The sequence below is a fragment of the Podarcis melisellensis genome, assembly GCF_964234715.1.
Source record: "Podarcis melisellensis genome assembly, chromosome: 7".
NCBI classification, from domain to species: domain Eukaryota; kingdom Metazoa; phylum Chordata; class Lepidosauria; order Squamata; family Lacertidae; genus Podarcis; species Podarcis melisellensis.
Genome location: NC_138539.1, coordinates 87290601 through 87309345, shown reverse-complemented (window position 1 = coordinate 87309345; position 18745 = coordinate 87290601). Strand labels below are relative to the sequence as shown.

The window sequence follows — 18745 nt, the reverse complement described above, 5'->3', positions numbered from 1 at the left end:
ACACATTATTCTAAACCTATGAACTGGTTGATCAGGCCAATCAGCTGGTAGGAATCACACTAAACCAGCAGTTGCTGTGGTTAGATAAGGGGGGGGGGGTCCCTTTTCAAACGTATACTGTCTATGTGTATATCCTAATGGCAAACACTGGACTTTGTATATGATTTTTCTCAAAATGCCTTGTTTAGGCTGGTGCAGATCCACCAGCTGCTCTGTGGGGATGAGCCCTCAGCCTTCTAATTCTACTTACTATCAGCAGTCATAACGTTATGCTTCAGTTAACCTAAGCTATTCTAGCCATTTCATCATCGAAATTCCCCTCTTCTATGCTAATATAATTCTCTATTCCTTAACTTAACATATCAATATTTCTTTCATATATTAAAGTTCTTTCCCATGGCTGGTATGACATCCAGCATTATTTATTTAGAGGTCCCATCAAAGAGCATTATTTCTGTACCTTTTTATTTCAACGTCCCCCCACCAAAGCATTAATATGAGTAGTTTGACGCCTTTGCTGCAACCTGTGGGGTGCTTTCTTTGGGGGAGTTTTGTCTGTACCTCAAACCACCTCTCCCACTCTAAAAATATTTAACTTGTAGCATTAACAGTAGGCTTCATTGCAGGGCTATCATAAGCTACCCTCACAATATATCCTTTCTTGCCACAGGGCTACTGAAGTTCACAAAAAGGAAAAGGAAAAGAAACTTACGTTGCTTCATGGATGTAGTCAGGATTTTTTTGGGGGGGTGCAGAACCGACATGGTTGGTCAGTTAGTAAAGTATTTCTATTGTTTTACTAGATCGCGGGGGAGGGCAGTGACGTGTACAGTGGTACCTCAGGTTAAGTACTTAATTCGTTCCGGAGGTCCGTTCTTAACCTGAAACTGTTCTTAACCTGAAACACCACTTTAGCTAATGGAACCTCCTGCCTCCGCTGCGCCGCCGGAGCACGATTTCTGTTCTCATCCTGAAGCAAAGTTCTTAACCCGAGGTACTATTTCTGAGTTAGCGGAGTCTGTAACCTGATGCGTATGTAACCTAAGGTACCACTGTATTGCAGGGTTGTGGCAAACTGCCCTCTCAGCCTTAGTTAGACCCCCCCCCCCGCCAGTCCCAATATTAAACACTGGCCTGCGCTGCAGGGCTGTTGTAAGTCCAAGCTTTCCTCCAAACTCTCCCTTCCTGTCCTCAGTAAGGGGCTAAGAGGGACTGTGTGTGCATTGGAATCGGCAGTATAAATTATAAGACCCGAATGACCTCATCTCTTTGCTCCTATCTCGCTTCCAAATGATGCTAAAGAAAAACCTCGAATTCCTAAGAGCACCCCTCACTTCTGCCCCGGGGAGACGGTTGAAAATAACATCGCAATGTGACAAGGGAACTCATTCATCCAGAGCGCTCGACGACTCTACTCTTTTTGGGTCTATGGTTCCCTTCATTGAGTTTTCCTTTCCCGGACGGAGTGCGCAGGCGCACTGAGCCGATAGTTGAAACATCCGCCAAGATGGCTGCCCTTCCTTCTCTTTACTTCTTTTCCTCCGGCCGCGACCCCTTTTGATAGCTCTGGCTTTGTTGTCCTGGCAACCGCGCGGAGTTGGTCTGTGCCTGGACCAAGGCCTCCGCCCGGCCCGCACTCCTATTGCGGCGGCTCTGCTTGTCCATCTCTCTTGCCATTCAGAGACCTCCCCCTCCCGGCCTCGCTGGTGTTGGCCCCTGAGAGGCAGGCCCGGCTCCTCTGGGCGGCAGCCACTTGCTGGGAAGAGGGAGAGGGCCCTTGAGCCGTGGCCCGCGCGGGGGGAGCCATATCATTGAGTCCATGTCAGGGAAAAAGGCGAGGTGCAAATAAATATATAATAATAATTGCACGCAAATATGTGGCTCTTTGGACACGAGTAGGGAGCCGACAGCAGTGACCAGCTACTGGTCCTTTTAAAGGGACAGCTCTGCCCCCATTTTTAGGAGGGGTGCTCTATATGTTGCTACCTGCTGCCTTAAGGGGGCAGCCCAGGCTCAGAGCAAGAGCTATGATTTCTCTTGGGTCCGTCCCGGGTGCTGAAGCAGCGGCAGCTGCTGCCTCCCATGGAGTCACTGGTCCAAGGAGCTGGAGAAAAAGCCGCTGGGGGCCACACAACTGCAGCGTGGAGGACCTGCGGACTTGGAGGAGAGAGCGCGAGTCAGGTTTGTGTGTGACTTCCTTCTGCAGCTTTATTGGGACGAGAGAGAGTTGCATATTACTTTGCTCTGTGTGGCAGTCTCATTTAACAAGCTCTTTTTGCTCCTTTGTTTTGCTCCTTGTATTGCGGCAGTTTGATAACAATGTGCTGCTTTGTTTGCAGCTCTACGGAGTGCGCGGAGGCATCAGCAGTTGATCAGCAAGCGGCTTTTATGTGAAGACACCTTGATGGATGAAGGGCAGGTTGGAATGGACAGTGGGGCAGCAGCTCCTCTCTCTGAAGAAGAGGTAGGAAGATCGTCCATTTTTTGAAGTTGATTGGGTCTTAAAGGTAAAGGGACCCCTGACCATTATGTCCAGTCGTGACCGACTCTGGGATTGCGGTGCTCATCTCGCTTTATTGGCCGAGGGAGCCGGTGTACAGCTTCTGGGTCATGTGGCTAGCATGACTAAGCCACTTCTGGCGAACCAAAGCAGCACACGGAAATGCCGTTTACCTTCTCGCTGGAGCAGTACCTATTTATCTACTTGCACTTTGACGTGCTTTCGAACTGCTAGGTTGGCAGGAGTAGGGACCGAGCAATGGGAGCTCACCCCGTCATGGGGATTCAAACGGCCGACCTTCTGATTGGCAAGTCCTAGGCTCTGTGGTTTAACCCACAGCGCCGCCCGGTCTTAGATATTAATAAATGCAGTGCATTTAGTCATGCAACCCTTTGATTTGTTTAGAGATAAATGATATTTTTGATTTATAGCTAGCTTATGATCACAGTATATGAAAGTGCCATGCGAGCGAAGCAGTACAACGTCCAAGTAATATTTCAAGTTGATGTCCTTTTTCTTTCAAAAGAGATGTTAAATAGTTAAATTTCATAGCCCACCGCACCCTGGTCTATGAGACTCCAGGATTGTTTCAGCCCTTCATACCACAGAGGTGGACAGCAGCAAGAGGCTTCCACCTGAGATTTGCTTTCTCTTCAAGTTCTGTCACTGATTCAGTCTTGCTCACTAGCAGATTTCACAGCTGCTGAAAAACATCCAAAGAGGAAAAGAAGACAGGGCAACATCTCTGCGTCTCCTTCGACAAGGATTACAGCACAGAGAAAACCAGCAGAAATTCATCAGGTTAGTTAATGTGCACTTGACCTGCTGACGCCTATTCTGGGGTGGGGGGTGGGGTGCTTGCCTGTGTTGAAGTAAATGGAACTATTTAGGTGCAGCACACCATCTGACCTTGTGCAGAAACAACCCAACTTAAGTGGAGAGAGGTCCAACTTCCTTGTTAGCTGGATTTCTATTAGAGGTCCTTGACCTTGAAAGTGTGGCAGCTCCAGAGATTAGATGAGCACTCATCTAATCTAGAAGAGAGGCACTCTGTAGTGCACAGAAATGCTCTCCTCTTCTTCATCCAACAGGGTGTTGAATGCTAGTCTGTTACAGTTTCTGGCCTCCCTGCTGTTTTCTGGGTTGAGAAGATGGCTGAGTATACAAGCCTCCCAAGGACAAACATTCTTTTAGATTTTGGATGTTTGTTTTCACTATTCTTTGGCTGTGGCCGGTGTGTGCACAACCTCCTGTTTTTTTAAGACAGACTCTAACTTTGACTTGATAACCTGAACTAACTTGTGGGGGTCTGGTGTGGGAAGAACGGGTAAACTTTATATTCTGTTCCAATCTGGGTTAAATAAACTTTCCAATGTTCAATTCCAGTTTGGGCTGGGTGGGAAATAAGTTGTCAAGTTGTTTAGGTTTGTTAAGTGCCATTCAGGTGGAATTTGCCTGATTTCCTGGGCCATGCAGATGAACAGTAATATCCCATGGGATATTTTTTGATGAGTGGCTGTGTCAGTGTAAAAGATAAATATGATGATAACAATGATAGTAGGAGCAATAGTGACAACTACTAGGCTATTGGGATAGCTCCAACTTCACACTTACTTTCCTTCAGTAGAAGAGATAAGTAAAAAGAGTATGTGATTCTGGCAGAGGACTGCATAAAGATGCTTGTTTTAATTTTGTAGGTTGGAGGGCGGTATGCGTGCGCTGATTGGTCTCTTCACTGGCAATCTGGCAGATCTGCAGATGGATGCAGCTCGCTGTTTACATGAACTCTCCCATTCCAGTGACCCTGATGTGGTTGAGGCGTGTTTGCCGGCAACCTCCTACCTCTTGACGTACCTCTCTGGACACAGTGTAGCCCTAATGGTAAGATCCAGGCTGGCGGTACTTGGCTGTTCCAGCTTCTGGTAAGGCAAGTGAAGTGTGACCTTTTGCCTACACCAGGCTCCACGTTACAGAGTATGAAAACTATCCTCTCCAGCATACTCTTTATTTTTTGAGTTTAAAAAGTGGCTCAAGGTGGAACAAAGTAAATTGCTATTGACTTCAACTTAATTGGGTTTTATCTGATAAAACAGGCCCTTTTGCACATCTGAAGCAAATGTGCCCCAGTGTAGGCCACTAGATACCAGAAAAGTGTGGATTAAAGGTCTGAAGAACGTGGGAGAGGTAAATGTGAAGACTAGAGAAAGTTGCGGCTGCCTGGGCCTTTTGCAGTGACATGAACTTGGCTGCAAGTACATCCTGGAATGAGGGAGTGATTGTAGTCCGGCCATAGTTGGAAGAATCATTGTAAGGTTCATTGGATAGGAGGTCTCCCATTGAGGGGTGGTAGCAAAGGCTCACATGGATGCTGACCTCTGACAATTGGTGTAAAGTTATTGATCACATTAATATTATTTTCAGAAGTATATGTTTCCATTGCCTATATTTCTCAAGCTCTGCTTGAGCTGTTACATCTCTGCATCCCTAAATCTTCTCTGCGCCAGTGGAAATGTTTCCTGTCCCTAGAGCTGTTTGCAGGTATTGTAGCATTGTGCAAGAAGTTGCAGTTATAGAATGGTGAATATGGAGCATGTTCCTTCCTGCTGTATTTCAGGAGCTGTGTTTGTACACATTGGGGAACTTGGTGGTTGAGATGACGGCTGTGAAGAAACAACTTCTACCTCAGGGCATTATCCCAGTATTGGCATCCTGCATCCAGGTAAGTGGGAAAGAGTCTTTGCCAGACATTCTGAATGCCAGCTGCGTACAAGCCTTGTCAAAGGGTGCATTTGAGTCATGCACTATCCATTTACCACTGTTAGAATAAGTAGAATCCCTCAACTGCATACGCAACACAGAGACCGAGGACTCTGTACCCTGCTGCCCAGAACTGAATGATTTATTGTGGCTTATTTCATTTGATTATACAATAACCCGTGAAGGCAATTAATAAGATGTTCTCAAAGAGCAGCTTGCTGTTCTTAGCATCATTAAGCTTTTTGCTTATATTTTTAACTTCCTGAGAAATGTCTGAAGGAATACAGCAGTTAATCAGCTGTACCCTCCACCCCTGCAACCACGTATGTGTTTCCACAGGGTACATAACACACTGAAGCCTTTTACTCTGAACCAGGGGATGGTGACTGTTGTACTCTGATTTCAGTCCCCTCATGTGGTGGTGCGGGAAGGTGTTGGCTACGTTCTGTCACAGCTCTTGCAGTCTAAGGAAGCTCCAGCTGAAATCATACCGTAAGTGGAGTAATCTCTTCATTTCAGAATTTGACGTGTATCTCTGTGTGTGTGCATGACATAGCCAGCTTCCTTCTTGGTTACGCCAATCCCTTAGAAAAAGTATATGTGCACATGAGGCACCAATCTTGGTGTCACTCATTTAAAAAGGTAAAGGTAAAGGTACCCCTGCCCGTACGGGCCAGTCTTGACAGACTTTGGGGTTGTGCGCCCATCTCACTTAAGAGGCCAGGGGCCAGCGCTGTCCGGAGACACTTCCGGGTCACGTGGCCAGCGTGACATCGCTGCTCTGGCGAGCCAGAGCTGCACACGGAAACGCCGTTTACCTTCCCGCTAGTAAGCGGTCCCTATTTATCTACTTGCACCCGGGGGTGCTTTCGAACTGCTAGGTTGGCAGGCGCTGGGACCGAGCAACGGGAGCGCACCCTGCCACGGGGATTCAAACCGCTGACCTTTCGATCGGCAAGCCCTAGGCGCTGAGGCTTTAACCCACAGCGCCACCCACGTTTACTAACTTACTATTTATTTATTTATTTTATTAATTGCATTTATATATCTCCTTTGTCTTCCAAAGAGCTTGAGGTGGTGTACATGGTTCTCCTCCTGCCCATTTCAACCCTGATGGTGACTGGCTCAAGGTCACCCAGTGAGCTTCATGGCTGAGTGGGGATTCAAGCCCTGGTCTCCTGTATGCTGGCAGCAGAAGTGAATCAACCAGCTCCACAAATAAGCTTTCTATGGGGGCATACTTCAGCTATAATCTTAGTCTTTAACATTAATGGGATGATCTGGCTTTAAAATCCTGAAGATTTCTTTTGCCACACCAACATCTTTCTCATTGGAGTTTGTGTGGTGTTAACCATTTTAGGTGGTGGGCCTTGCCTATGCCTTGTGAAATTTCTTCCATTATTTTATGATGTCTTTCATATCCTTACTTTACAGTTGGATTCATAGAAGCTGTCACTTGTATTTATATCAATGTTGCAAGATCAACCCCACAAATTATACACTGTATTTTGATATGAAGTATCAAGTGTTATCATGTGAATCTTGGTACCTTGTCCTGTTCACAATACCCTTTTAACATTCCAAGTTCTGCATGTTAATTAAGCAAGTAGATAATAAGCTGCACCTTTAGTTTCTGAAATGCTGAAGTTTTGGGGAGGCTGGGAGGGAGGGAGGGAATCATGTGGCTTGAGGAGAGGTGGATGTATTGTTAAAAGGCCATGTCTGATGCCCATGTCCTGACAGTGGAGCTGTTGGGGGAGTTGCATGTGTATCTTCCTCAACCCTTCACTAGAACAGATATATTTAAAAAGTCAATCAGGGTTTTTTTGGTCAAATATATCTATGGAATGGTAGATGACCTGTAGCTTGTCCTTAAAACTATACAGAAAGGCACGTGTAAAGCTACCAAAAGCACTATCTCTCCTCCAGCTACTATCACTCTCTGCCTCTGGGATAGTTGGCATGGTTCCCCTAATAACTTAAGAGAGTATTTTTCTTCTTCTGCCCCCAGCTTGGTCCTAAATTCCACCCTCCCCAAAGACATGCTTCACCTGGTTTGTTCCAACCTGGAAGAAGGAATAGGAGCTGCAGTGGAATTTGCATGGGGTCTTCACTACATTATTTGTAGGTAAATGTTTCTGTGGTACATAGGAGGTCCTAAGTAGTGGGGGGTTAGGATTCTTGAGTGAGACATGGAGGTGGGTTGTCTGTGCATGTTGGTAGTGCACATTGGGAAGAAAGATGCAAAGGGCATGGGCCTGACCTCCAGTCTAGGGAAGCTTGCACAAATATTTGCTCCGTAAACAAACTACGTTCCCCACCTCCCACCCCTTTGCTGAGGAAATATGAAGAATGGAAAATGTTGGCTCTTTAATGGCAGATCATTTTTATCCATGCCAGTCATCTTGATAAGTGGGCAGTATCCTTTGGTTCTAAATCCTGCTGGTCCCCTGAAGCTGTCAAGTGAGGTTCACCTGAAAATGGCCTAAGACCCACTGAGCTAACCCCTTCCTGTAAAGCCAGGGTGGTGAGTGAGATAATATAGCAAGGTCACAAAGTCTAACTCAGTTTTTCATGGCTACTGTCGCCTGCACCTTACAACCATTTCTAACATCCCATTCACCCCACTTTCAACTTTGCGTATTCAGAAACTGATTTCACTTGAAAAATGAGCAGACTGAATAGGAGAAAAGCCCTTTAATGGGTTGGATAGAGGTGGGACTCTACCTAGTCCTACTGAAGTGGGATAGCTGTCCTTTATTTTCCTTTCTGTAGCCGGGTGAACAACTCACTGCTGATCTCTCAAAGGACTGTGCCATCCCTTGTGCAGCTGTTGCTAGAACTGGCTTCTGTGATCTCAACAACTTCAGTTGAGGGTGTAGAACTGGTAAAGTAAATAGGAAATATATTTGAGGTGCCAGGCTGTGCCCCCAGCTCTCCTTCTGAATGTATTTTTTTCAATTCTCTTGTCAGTTGATTTGTCCTGTGGTGCGGTGTGTTGCCAATCTTCTTGCAGAAGATGAAGTGGGCGATGGTGAACTCGTAGAACAGGAAGAGAGACTTCTAAGGGCCTTGTTTGAATTCATACAGTACTTTGTCTCCGAACACCTCTTCATTGCCCAGGAGTGTCTGTGGCTCATCAACAATCTGACAGGTATGTCCTGGCACACACAGTTAGCACTAGATGAGAAACCAAGTGGTACTGCTGCCTTGCCTCTCCTTTGTTATCTATTGGAGTCTTCTAATTGGGCAAAGAATATTGACCTTGATAGTACTAAGGATAGGTAGATCTCAACAGTTACAATAAATTGATGAGATTAGCATTTTCTTTTACAGCCTAATAATTTACTTTATTTATAACGGGGGCTGGGACCTTTTTGGCTCAACAAGCCAGTTTCTTGTCAGGATTGGTAGGTGGGGCTGCCTGCTTGTCAATCACAGGACATCACAATGATACCATGTGCAAGGTGCTGCTAAAAATAAGAGGCTTTCCCCCATCGTTTTAGCAGGCTTGTATGGAATTGCCTGCTAAAACAACGTGAAAAACACCCCTTGAGCAGGAGATTCTGATGCTTACCCCCTTCTGATACACGAAGGGGGTGAATGGAATCCTCTGCTAAAGCCGGGGTGGGGGTTGTAGGTGGGTGTCCATTTTAGCAGGTGATTGCAGTGCAAACACCATCCTGAATCAGGGTTTGCATTGAATCCTGCCAGACTGAAAAGATCTAACCCCCGCTCCTAAACTGAAGTGTGGGGCTTAAATTCTTCAGGATTTAAACCCGCCTGCAGACCCATTTAAAGTCACCTAATAACATTGTTGTCTAGGTGGCATACAGCATAAGGTATTCTTAACAGTTTCCAGTACAGAGAGGTTTTCAGGCAGACAATATGATTTGTGAGGTCTAGTATCCTTGCACCATGCAGCAAAAAAACTAGGGTGACTTGCTCATGCATCCTAGGCTTTTCTCCACTGGGGCTGGGAAAGACTAGATTCAGTAGTTAAAGCATGTTTTAGCTGCCTACTGTAAACATGCTGAAAGTTTCCTCTGCAGATGACTCTTCCAGGTAGCTCACTTTTTTCTGTTGAACAGAATACCAATAGGAATTGAGATTTTTCTTTCTTTCCCCAGCTGACAGCATCAGATCATGCTCTGCTTTGCTCAACCCAGACCTCTTTCCATCTCTACTGAAACTCTTGAGCTACGAGAGGCTGAGCTTGCTGGTAGGTTACAGTATTGATCAGGGTTGAGGATGGATTTCCTCCCCTCTATGAACACCAGAGAATTTGAAACTGGATATTCACTTTGTGCAGTTTTGGGAAATGTGACTTTTGGCAATTAGGGCTGCCTCTTAATACTGATTGGTATTGGTAGAGAGCCTCACCAAAATCAGCCATACTAGGAAGTATCCATTGGGAACCCCCTAGTGCAGCTGATTGGCTTTTAGTGTTCATCAGCTGATGGGTGCTGAGAGCCATCTCTTTGAAGTGTGTTGTGTTCAAATTGCATGCAGATGGACGCCTAAGGGGATGGCTCTCAACAGCCATTTCAGCCACTGATGTGAAACTGGCAATCTGTCTTTTTAAATTATTCTTACTTTATTGTTTGTTCAATTTGTATACCATCCTTAATCCTTAGATCTCAAAGTGGTCCACAACATAAAAATAGGAGAGAAAAATACATAATAAAAACAAGGAAAAAATACCACAAACCAAATGCAATAACCTCCCTCCCCTCTCCCATAAACACATTTAAAAGGGTATTTAGTAGAATAAAAATACTAATTTATAAATACTGGATTTGTCAATGGCGATGAGATTCATTCTGTACTTAAATTCTTCTTAGCACAACTTTTTTTGCTGTTTGGTCAGTTTTTGTCTTTTGGTTCTGTAATACACCATTTTCCAAGGAGTTTTAGAGGCTAGGGAGTTTATTGAATTTATATACCGCCTTTCCTCACAAAGGGGGGAAGTATTCTAAAAGCAATTAAGCGTTTTCTCAACTAGTGATTTCAAGGGTTGCCAGGAGCAGTATCTTTCAGCCATCAAAAGCTTGGCTAAACAGTAATGTTTTTAAACTCTTCCTGGATGTCAATGGTGAGGGAGACAAATGCACTTCACCAGGAACTGCCACTAAGAAGGCTCTGTCACAGGTCAATGCCAACTAGGCAGCCCTCACCAGCAAGGACTCACCTGCTGATTGTAGGGTCCAAGGTGGTTGGTACTGGGGAAGGTAGTTGGGTCCCAAGCCCTGCTAGTATTCCTCAGGGTTCCACTAGCTATGTGGAAACCTTCGTTTTGCTTGAGGGTGCCCTTCTTGCTTCCAGCCCAATTGAAATTAAGAGAGATGCATCAGCTAAGGGAACTGAGCAGGCTACATATACTGAGCACCAGTTTAACAATATAGGAAGTTCTAGATATGTCACTAGCTGGTACAACTTCCTGAATCTTCAAAGAGGAGGCAGTGAAAAGCAAACAGGCAAGCAATCAGTGCCAGATATTTAAGGCCACAGAAGTTCCTTGATACTACTGTAAAGATTAGAGTGGCAGAATCCTAACCTTGGTCTTTTGGTGTCTTCTTCAGGTTCTGACAGTGCTGTGCAACATAGCTGCTAAGGGCTCTGTCTGCTGCCAGGCACTGCATCAGAAGGCTGTACTCTTCCCCCTCATTAGCATCCTTGCCCTTCCTGATGACCAAGTTGTGGCTCAAGATCTTGAACTACTGCATCTCCTCTTCCATCACTGGCCAGAGGTATTTGGCTATCTGTTGTTCCTGTATTTTCTGAAGGCTCAAGTGTCATGAGCAAGCTCAGAACTAACTTTGGTCTTCTTCTTTTTTGCCCCAGGCTGCCGCTGATTTTGTAGGTCAGTCAGGACTACAGGCCCTAGAGCAGCATCAGGATAAACTACAGCTGCAAGAACGGGTCAAAGTGCTCATTTGGACTGCCAAAGAGCTGACCGCTCTCCCCCAGAATTGTCCTCTTCGTGCTTCAGCTGAAAATCTACCGTCTACTTCCTTACAAAGTTGATAGTGATACATACAAAGCAGCCATGCTGGTTTGTTGCTGACAAGCCTGTGAACAGAACACTTTCTTGTTTTTCTGAAGAGTGGTAAAAGTAAATATCCTGGCACTTCTAGAGAAGCCTTATTCTGTGATGTTTACTGTTCTCTAAACTGTACAAAGATTAACAATAGTGAGAAGAATCAACTTACAGGGGACCATCTTGGCTTAAACAAGATACTTCAGCTTTATTTTCTAAGTTGAATTCTTTTATAGGCAAGTTACACAAAGAAGTGATCTACATCTGGAATTAGACTCAAATTCAGTTGCCATTTGTTTTCATTATGCTTTGCTGTTAACAACATTCTCCAAGGCTTTGGCAACTTGGTCCATGTTTAGGTTATTCAGTGGTACACTCTTCTCTCTGCCAAACGCTGAGGAAAACACAAAAGTTGGGTGAAAGGCATATACCATGGACGGTTTTCATTTGAAGAAATGATTTCAGACACTTTGATTGAGCCACCATGTGTTTGCAACCTACACTGCTAACAGCTCCCTTTAGACATGCTCTGCTTTACTATACACAGATGTAAATGTAGGTACAGCAATAAAACTCAGGAAATGCATACACATAGCAGCCTCACTTTCCTATAGTTTCACTGACAAAGCAGTGTTAGGAAACAAAACGCCCTGCACAGACAATGCATGATACAGGGATTTCTACTTTCAGGAAGCCACTACATTAAAAACTGAAATGCAGTGTCCAAGGGGGATATGTTCCACCTATAACCTGAATTGCTTTTGGATGCACTAGCACAGACTTGGTGGAAACAAATGCTTATCAGAAGAGCTGACATTCACTTCTGCTTCAGGAGTGGGGAACAGGATTTGGCCAGCAGGTCCATCCTTAGCTCCCTCACTTTGTAGACTACCCAGTTGACATCAAAGCTGCCACATCAGATAACGCTAGAAGAAAGGTTTTCACTATCACCTCAGTCCTCAGCTACTTTAGCTATTGGGAACTCTAGTCTGCTGTAGGACTGACTCTATGTCAGTATTTACAGAAGGTGTTAAAGCATATGATTCAATGCCACTATTCTCTATTTAGATGTATCTGGCAAAGTACTAGTAAAGAGGCCTCATGGTGCCAGTTATCAGAAATACTAAGTCAGGGGCCTGAGCCTTAATTAAGTCAAGACTAGCTAAGTTTACTTTAAAAATTTAAAGCTGTTGAAGTTTTTCAACAGCTCCTAAACTTAAGTACCTATTTTGGAAGAAAATGAGTGGGCTAAGTGTTGAAACAAGAGCCCTTGGGTGGGGAGAGAGGGAGATAATTCATTATTTATGTGAGCCAGTGTGGTGTAGTGGGTAAGAGTGGTAGACTCGTAATCTGCTGAACCGGGTTCGCTTCCCCGCTCCTCCACATGCAGCTGCTGGGTGACCTTGGGCCAGTCACACTTCTTTGAAGTCTCTCAGCCCCACTCCCCTCACAGAGTGTTTGTTGTGGGGGAGGAAGGGAAAGGAGAATGTTAGCCGCTTTGAGACTCCTTAAAGGGAGTGAAAGGCGGGATATCAAATCCAAACTCTTCTTCTTCTTATTTGCCATAGGCCATGTGCTCAATTAAGTTTCCTCTCTGGAACCACAGACCATTTCTATCCACTCTTAAGTTTATCCATTTTTTCTCTTGATCCCTTCTGCATTACACAGATGCAGCAATTTCCTTGTCCAACAAAGGCAGCTCTCGTGAACAAAAAAACTCTAACTCGATTTTTTAAAAACATTTTTGTTTAGAAATTCTAAAAGGTAAATCCAGGGGGGAAAGCACCCTGGGCACACATATTTCTATCAGAAGAGAGTGCCAGCTCTGTTCCCACTAGATACTTCATGTAAGCTACCAGCCAACATTTGAAAAAACTGCCAAGGTTTCTGTTGTCTGTCAATGGAAATGTTTTCCGGCATGATCTATTTGTATAGGAGAGAAAACATTATAGAGCAGATTTGGAGCAGTTGTGGGGAGAAAGTGCAAGTGGTTTACTGGGCTGGAGTTGTCCAAGAAGTGTTTGCTAGTGGCCTTCAACAATAAAAATCCAGACAGGGCTGAAAAGCTTTATTCCTCAAGGAAAGGCTACTACTTGAACTGTCCAACATATCATTTCTACCTAATCGTATAGCAAACTTGTAACATACATCCCCTCCCCCCACAACTCACCATATCTAGCCCAGAGCTTGGGTTGCACATCTGAGCACTCTCTGATCAGGATAGGGAAATCTGGATTTGCTTTCTTTAAAGTCACATAATGTTGTTTAATGAAATCTCTGCAAAGAAGAAGCAAACACACCAGCATGCATTAGGCTGAGGGTCTTCTACACTTTTCATAAAAAGTCAGTAGGATACAGATAGTGGCTTTCAATCTGGAGCACAGGGTTTTGGGGGCATGGTGTAGGACTCCTGCCATTTTTTAAACAACTGGGTGTGCTCCAAACACATCCAACAAAATTCCAGAGTTGTAGTGATGAGTACACTGTATTTCAACATTACAAATTTCTTAAAAACCCAGTTTCCCATGAACACAGTTTAAAAAACTGAGCTAAAGCTCAGCAAGGTGTGAAGAAAACAAGATGACTAGTACAGTCAAACCTCAGTTGTTGAACGTAATCCATTATGGAAACTTGTTCAACAACCGAGGCGCGGCTTCCGATTGGTTGCAAAAGCATCCTGCACTCAAGCAGAAGCTGCATAGGACATTTGGCTTCCAAAAAAGTTTGAAAACTGGAGCATTTACTTTTAGGTTTTCGGCTTTGGGAGCCAAAATGTTTGAAAACAGAGCCATTCAGGAACCAAGGTTTGACTGTGTATCATTTTTTCCTACAATTTTCCCAGTATCCTAAGAGGTTACTATAATCCAGTAATGTTCAGTATATCTTGATGATACCAGATGTGTTCAAGCTTTAGCAAACTTCTTCAGTGGCATATACTGTATATATAACGGTAACTAGAACAGCACTGGACTTGGCTTTGTGGCTTCTCTGCTCAGCTGGTTAGCTGCTATCACAATAAAGTGTTCAAGGTGGGTTGACCTATTGGATACATCCAAATCAAATTACCATAATCTGTGTTAGGACACCCACAGCACCTTTGTCAAGATAGGAGTATTTATTGGAACCTCATTTTTTACTCTTCCCGCTCCCCCCCCCCAAACACGAATTGGCCTTGTAAAGATATTGCTTCTAATATTATTGGCTGATTAACATCCTTTATCATTTAAAATGTGGAGGTTATGGACTTCCGGGACAGCGCGAACGGCTAATGGCGGATTCCCTCCGAGCTCCGGAGGGAATTGGCTCTGCTGAGGATGGGTCTTGCCGCGCCGGCGACGCGGGGACCCTCAGAAACCGCAGGCGCAGAAGCCTGCGGACTTGGTGACTCGGTGGGCACCTTAAGCGCCCTCCCCGACCCACGAAGAGCCTTTTTAAAGGCTACGGAGAGGGTACGGAGAGTGGTGTGGTGCTGTGAGTAGACCGCTACTTCAGTGGAGTGAAGCCGCGAGCCATGGCCGGAGAGCACTGTCTTTCTTCCCAAAATTTGGACTGAAACAAATAACCCGTGAGTAGAATGGAATTTGGACTTTATAGAGCAGATTTGGAGCAGTTGTGGGGAGAAAGTGCAAGTGGTCCAAGAAGTGGAATTTGGACTTTAAAATTTTATCTTTGAATTGGGTACGACCGGGGGATGTGTTAAAGGGAAGTCCGCGCCCCCCCCACCTACAAAAAGATCTAAAGCAAGGAGAGGAGCACTAAGGTGGAGAGATTATCTTGCTTTTGGAGCTGGACAAAAGATTATTTCCATGAATTTGACAAAAGAAGTTTTTGTGCTCGAGAGGAAAAGAGAGGAATTTTAGAAGCTTTTGTGTAACTCCCCCCCCCCCTGGACCCGGGAGCATCCTGTGTGTGAGCCCGAGGAAAAAGAATAAAGAGTTTGACAGCTGTCAAAGGAGCTGTCAAACGGGCGGTTAAAGTTTAGAACTGTGCTATTTAATATCTCTCTGGATTAAAGGTGTTACATTTGAACTGAATTGGTTGGAAACAAAGTGATTGTGAATAACAAAGTAACGGATTGTTGGAAAAGAACTATTGGAGTTGGAATCCCCCTGGAGGGAACTAGAGACATTACAATGGCTGCAGAAGGAAAATTACTGGCAGAGATAGAAAGAATGTTTTTTCTCGTGGGAATTCTACAAGAGCAGAGCATGGCTATGAACAAACAACTTACGACCTTGAACTCTAAAATAAGCAACTCTGCTGAAGGCACAAAGGACTGGACGGAAAAAAAATCTGCAGCTGAATCAGAAGAGACAACTTTGGAATGGGGGGAAAAAGAAGAAGGAGGAGAGGAAGTTCAGGTGGAAAACATCAATCAGAAGCCTATATTGTCAGGAAACAAAGAAGAAGATCATTGGATTACAAATCTGCGAAAGGAGAGAAAGATAAAGGAAGAAGCCCCTGGAGTATCTGGAATACTGGAACTTAAAGGAACAAATAAATATGACTGGGACTTCTTCTTCAAGTTTGAGCATGGGAGACCAGCTGATCCTTGGCAGCAACTGTTTCTAACTGATTTGGAGGGAAGAAAATATGAGGTGCTTGTGATAGAACTCCTTCGAAACTTGAGGGCCAACAAAAAGGATTACCAACAAAACCGACGGAGAGAGGCTAACAGAGACTTAAGGGCCTCGGATGTGAGGAATCCGGGCTAGGAATTGTTTTTTGAGGACATTGGTTTGGGAAGGGACAGAAACCGGGGTAGAGAGGGAGGGGGAGAGCAGAATTGTAAAAATTTATGACTTTTGTATTTGGGTATTATGATTTTTGGTTTAATATAAAAAGGGAGAAATTCGTGGAAGAGAACTTAGGTCGACCTTAGAAAAAGGATTTAATGTGTATAAGAAAACTGGATAAGTAAAATTTGGCCTAGTAAAAAGAGTTAAGTTTAAAAATTACAACAATATTTTAAGGATGAGGGAAAAGAACTTGCTGAGTTAATTAATGAAATTGGGATGTAGGAAGGGGGGGTAGGGGGAAGTCAAGGAAAGAAGGTAAAGAAAGTAAGGGTATGAAATTATACATGTTTTGTCTTTGTCTTTCTATGTGTGTGTATGTCTATATAAAATGTGAAAACCCAATAAAAATTTTATAAAAATAAAATAAAATTAAATATGGGGGTTATTTGAATGGTTTTTGTTCTTGTTTTATTAAATATTTTGTGTTTTTATCTTTTATTTTGTGCTGTGAACTGCCCTGTTATCCATATAAAGGGCGGTATACAAATTTAACAACTAATAAAAATAATATGCCTTTTGGGCTGTTCCCCTTATTAGTCAACATAGTTTTTACCTTTACTTTTGTGATTCAAAACCAATGTCCATTCCTAGTAGTAAAGCTGGTGCTCTGCTGTTTTTATTGTAGCACACACACATTTCTATCAATCTATTCCAACCCCTGCAATGCAGGAATCTCAGCTAAAGCACCCATGGTCATCTGCCCTGATGCTTTAGTTCAGATTCCTGCATTGCAGGCGGTTGACTAGATGACCCTTGGGATTCCTTCCAACCCGACTATGATTCCTTTTTGAGTACAAGTCAACTATGGCTTGTTCTGGGTGTGTTTTTTTCAAGCGTTTGATGCGAACACGCAAAAGGACAACTAACGGCCGCTATTACTGCCTTTCATGCCGGTGCCCCCCCCATTCCCTTAGCAAACCAGCAAACTTCACCTTGCGAAACAGAGAGAGGCTAACAATTCTATGATTCTGTGAATACTTAATTGTTTTTAATTATTGCTTTTCCTATTTTTATTTAGCAGTTCTTAATTTTTATCTCTAAGCTGCTTCAAGTCCCTGAAAGGGAAAAAAGAGGGACATGAGCACAGTAAATATATGATAGTAACATTGAGGATTGGACATGTAACATCTAATTCCTTAAAAATCAGCACTAGCACACCACAGGGATGTGTGCTAAGTCCCTACCTGTATTCATTGTATACATATGATTGTGTATCATCTGACCTGTCTACTGCAATTATTAAGTTTGCAGATGACACCACCATAATAGGTTTAATAACAGGTGGAGACGAATCAGCGTATAGAGGGGAGGTCCAAAAAATATCTCCATGGTGCCTAGGGAACAACATGCACCTTAATATCAGCAAGACAAAGGAGATGGTGTTGGACTTTTGGGGGAAGAGAGGAGAACTAGCCCCGCTGTACATTGGGGAGGGCTGTGTGGAGAGAGTCTCTTCCTTTAAATTCCTAGGAATACAGCACAAGATATTATGGGCTGTCCCGTGAATCCGCTGGATGACATTGCGGAAGAAGGGTGCCTCAGGAGAGTGAGAAAAATTCTCAGGGATGATTCCCACCCTGGCTGGCACTTTATTGATCTCCTGCCCTCAGGCAGAATATATAGAAGCAGGATTAGTCGCACCAACAGGGTAAAGAACAGCTTCTATCCATGGGCTGTTAGGCTGCTGAATGAAAATATAACAACAGGGCAACTGACTTTCAGGTTTGGTGGGTGTGCGTCAGTAAACGAGGGGAATTGAGACTAAGACAGCTGAGTGGAGGTGCTCGTGTAATCTCACTGTATACAAATTGCACAAGTGACAATAAAGTATTTCAATTAAATATTATAATAAAGCTGCCTGTGAGCCTCTGCCCCCCCCCACGACCTATCAAGCTGCAACCTTCTAAAAAAATGAGCGGAAAAGGCCGAGCTGTCAGGGGAGGGAAAGGCCTCCCCTCGCCTCGCGTACCTGACCCCCTGGCTGGCCGGCGAGCGCTGGCAGAGGTGGATGCGGAGCTCCTTGAGGTTCCGAGAGAGGCCGCCCTGAACGACCCGCGCAGCTGAGGAGGCCGCCATCTTGGCACTCGGGATTCCCCCGCTCCCCGAAGCGCAACCTGCTGGCCAATCGGCGCGTCCCGTTGGTTTATTCTTGTCGTCTTCGCGGCCAATCAGCACAAGGCGATGGGCGTGGCTATGCAAAGTTCTTCTGGGGAGTCGCGCGGTATTGTGGGTAAATCAATCAATCGGCTGCACCGAACCATAGACTTAAAAATAGAGTGATACACCAAAAGTGCAATGCGGGTACTTCTAATTCTACCCCCGCCCGACGCCTCTCTCCCTGGGGCTGAATAGAGACCGACCAACCCATTGGAAACCCAAGATTTCATGCTCGAGTCTAAATGCATATCAAACAATTAAGATTGGCAAGGCTATTTTCAAAAAATAAAATAAATGTGAGTGTTTGTGTTGAGGGTGACGGGTGACCACATGAAATAAAGCCCAAGTCAGAAGAAATAGGAACTGCTTATCTTCTTGGTAAACATGCTACATTCCCGGGTGGATTTCCAGCGTCAATTTTCACGCCCCAATCCCCTGCCAGGGGAATAATAATTAATAATAATAATAATAATAATAATAATAATAATAATA

At 44.3% G+C, this 18745-nt stretch overlaps 3 protein-coding genes across 4 annotated transcripts in view; 1 reads left to right on the top strand and 2 right to left on the bottom strand.

The window, feature by feature from the left end:
* DND1 (DND microRNA-mediated repression inhibitor 1) overlaps nucleotides 1-18745 on the bottom strand; it is a 92654-nt gene that overhangs the window by 41982 nt on the left and 31927 nt on the right. The window lies entirely within an intron of this gene.
* Nucleotides 1489-11398, top strand: TMCO6 (transmembrane and coiled-coil domains 6). 2 transcript variants are annotated; one of them, XM_081917845.1, is made up of 12 exons: nucleotides 1489-2181; nucleotides 2340-2464; nucleotides 3192-3301; nucleotides 4198-4381; nucleotides 5115-5219; nucleotides 5664-5749; nucleotides 7269-7385; nucleotides 8033-8144; nucleotides 8231-8411; nucleotides 9388-9479; nucleotides 10840-11007; nucleotides 11102-11398. In XM_081917845.1, exons 1-12 carry the CDS (start codon nucleotides 1977-1979, stop codon nucleotides 11282-11284), a joined length of 1668 nt encoding a protein of 555 aa, XP_081773971.1. In that variant the 5' UTR covers nucleotides 1489-1976; the 3' UTR covers nucleotides 11285-11398. The 2 variants fall into 2 exon arrangements, with proteins under 2 accessions (XP_081773971.1, XP_081773970.1); XM_081917844.1 differs by having other exon boundaries at nucleotides 3189-3301.
* On the bottom strand, nucleotides 11481-18225 carry NDUFA2 (NADH:ubiquinone oxidoreductase subunit A2). Its single transcript, XM_081917954.1, has 3 exons — nucleotides 18066-18225; nucleotides 13468-13574; nucleotides 11481-11691 (listed from the first exon to the last, which is right to left on the bottom strand). Exons 1-3 carry the CDS (start codon nucleotides 18170-18172, stop codon nucleotides 11600-11602), a joined length of 306 nt encoding a protein of 101 aa, XP_081774080.1. The 5' UTR covers nucleotides 18173-18225; the 3' UTR covers nucleotides 11481-11599.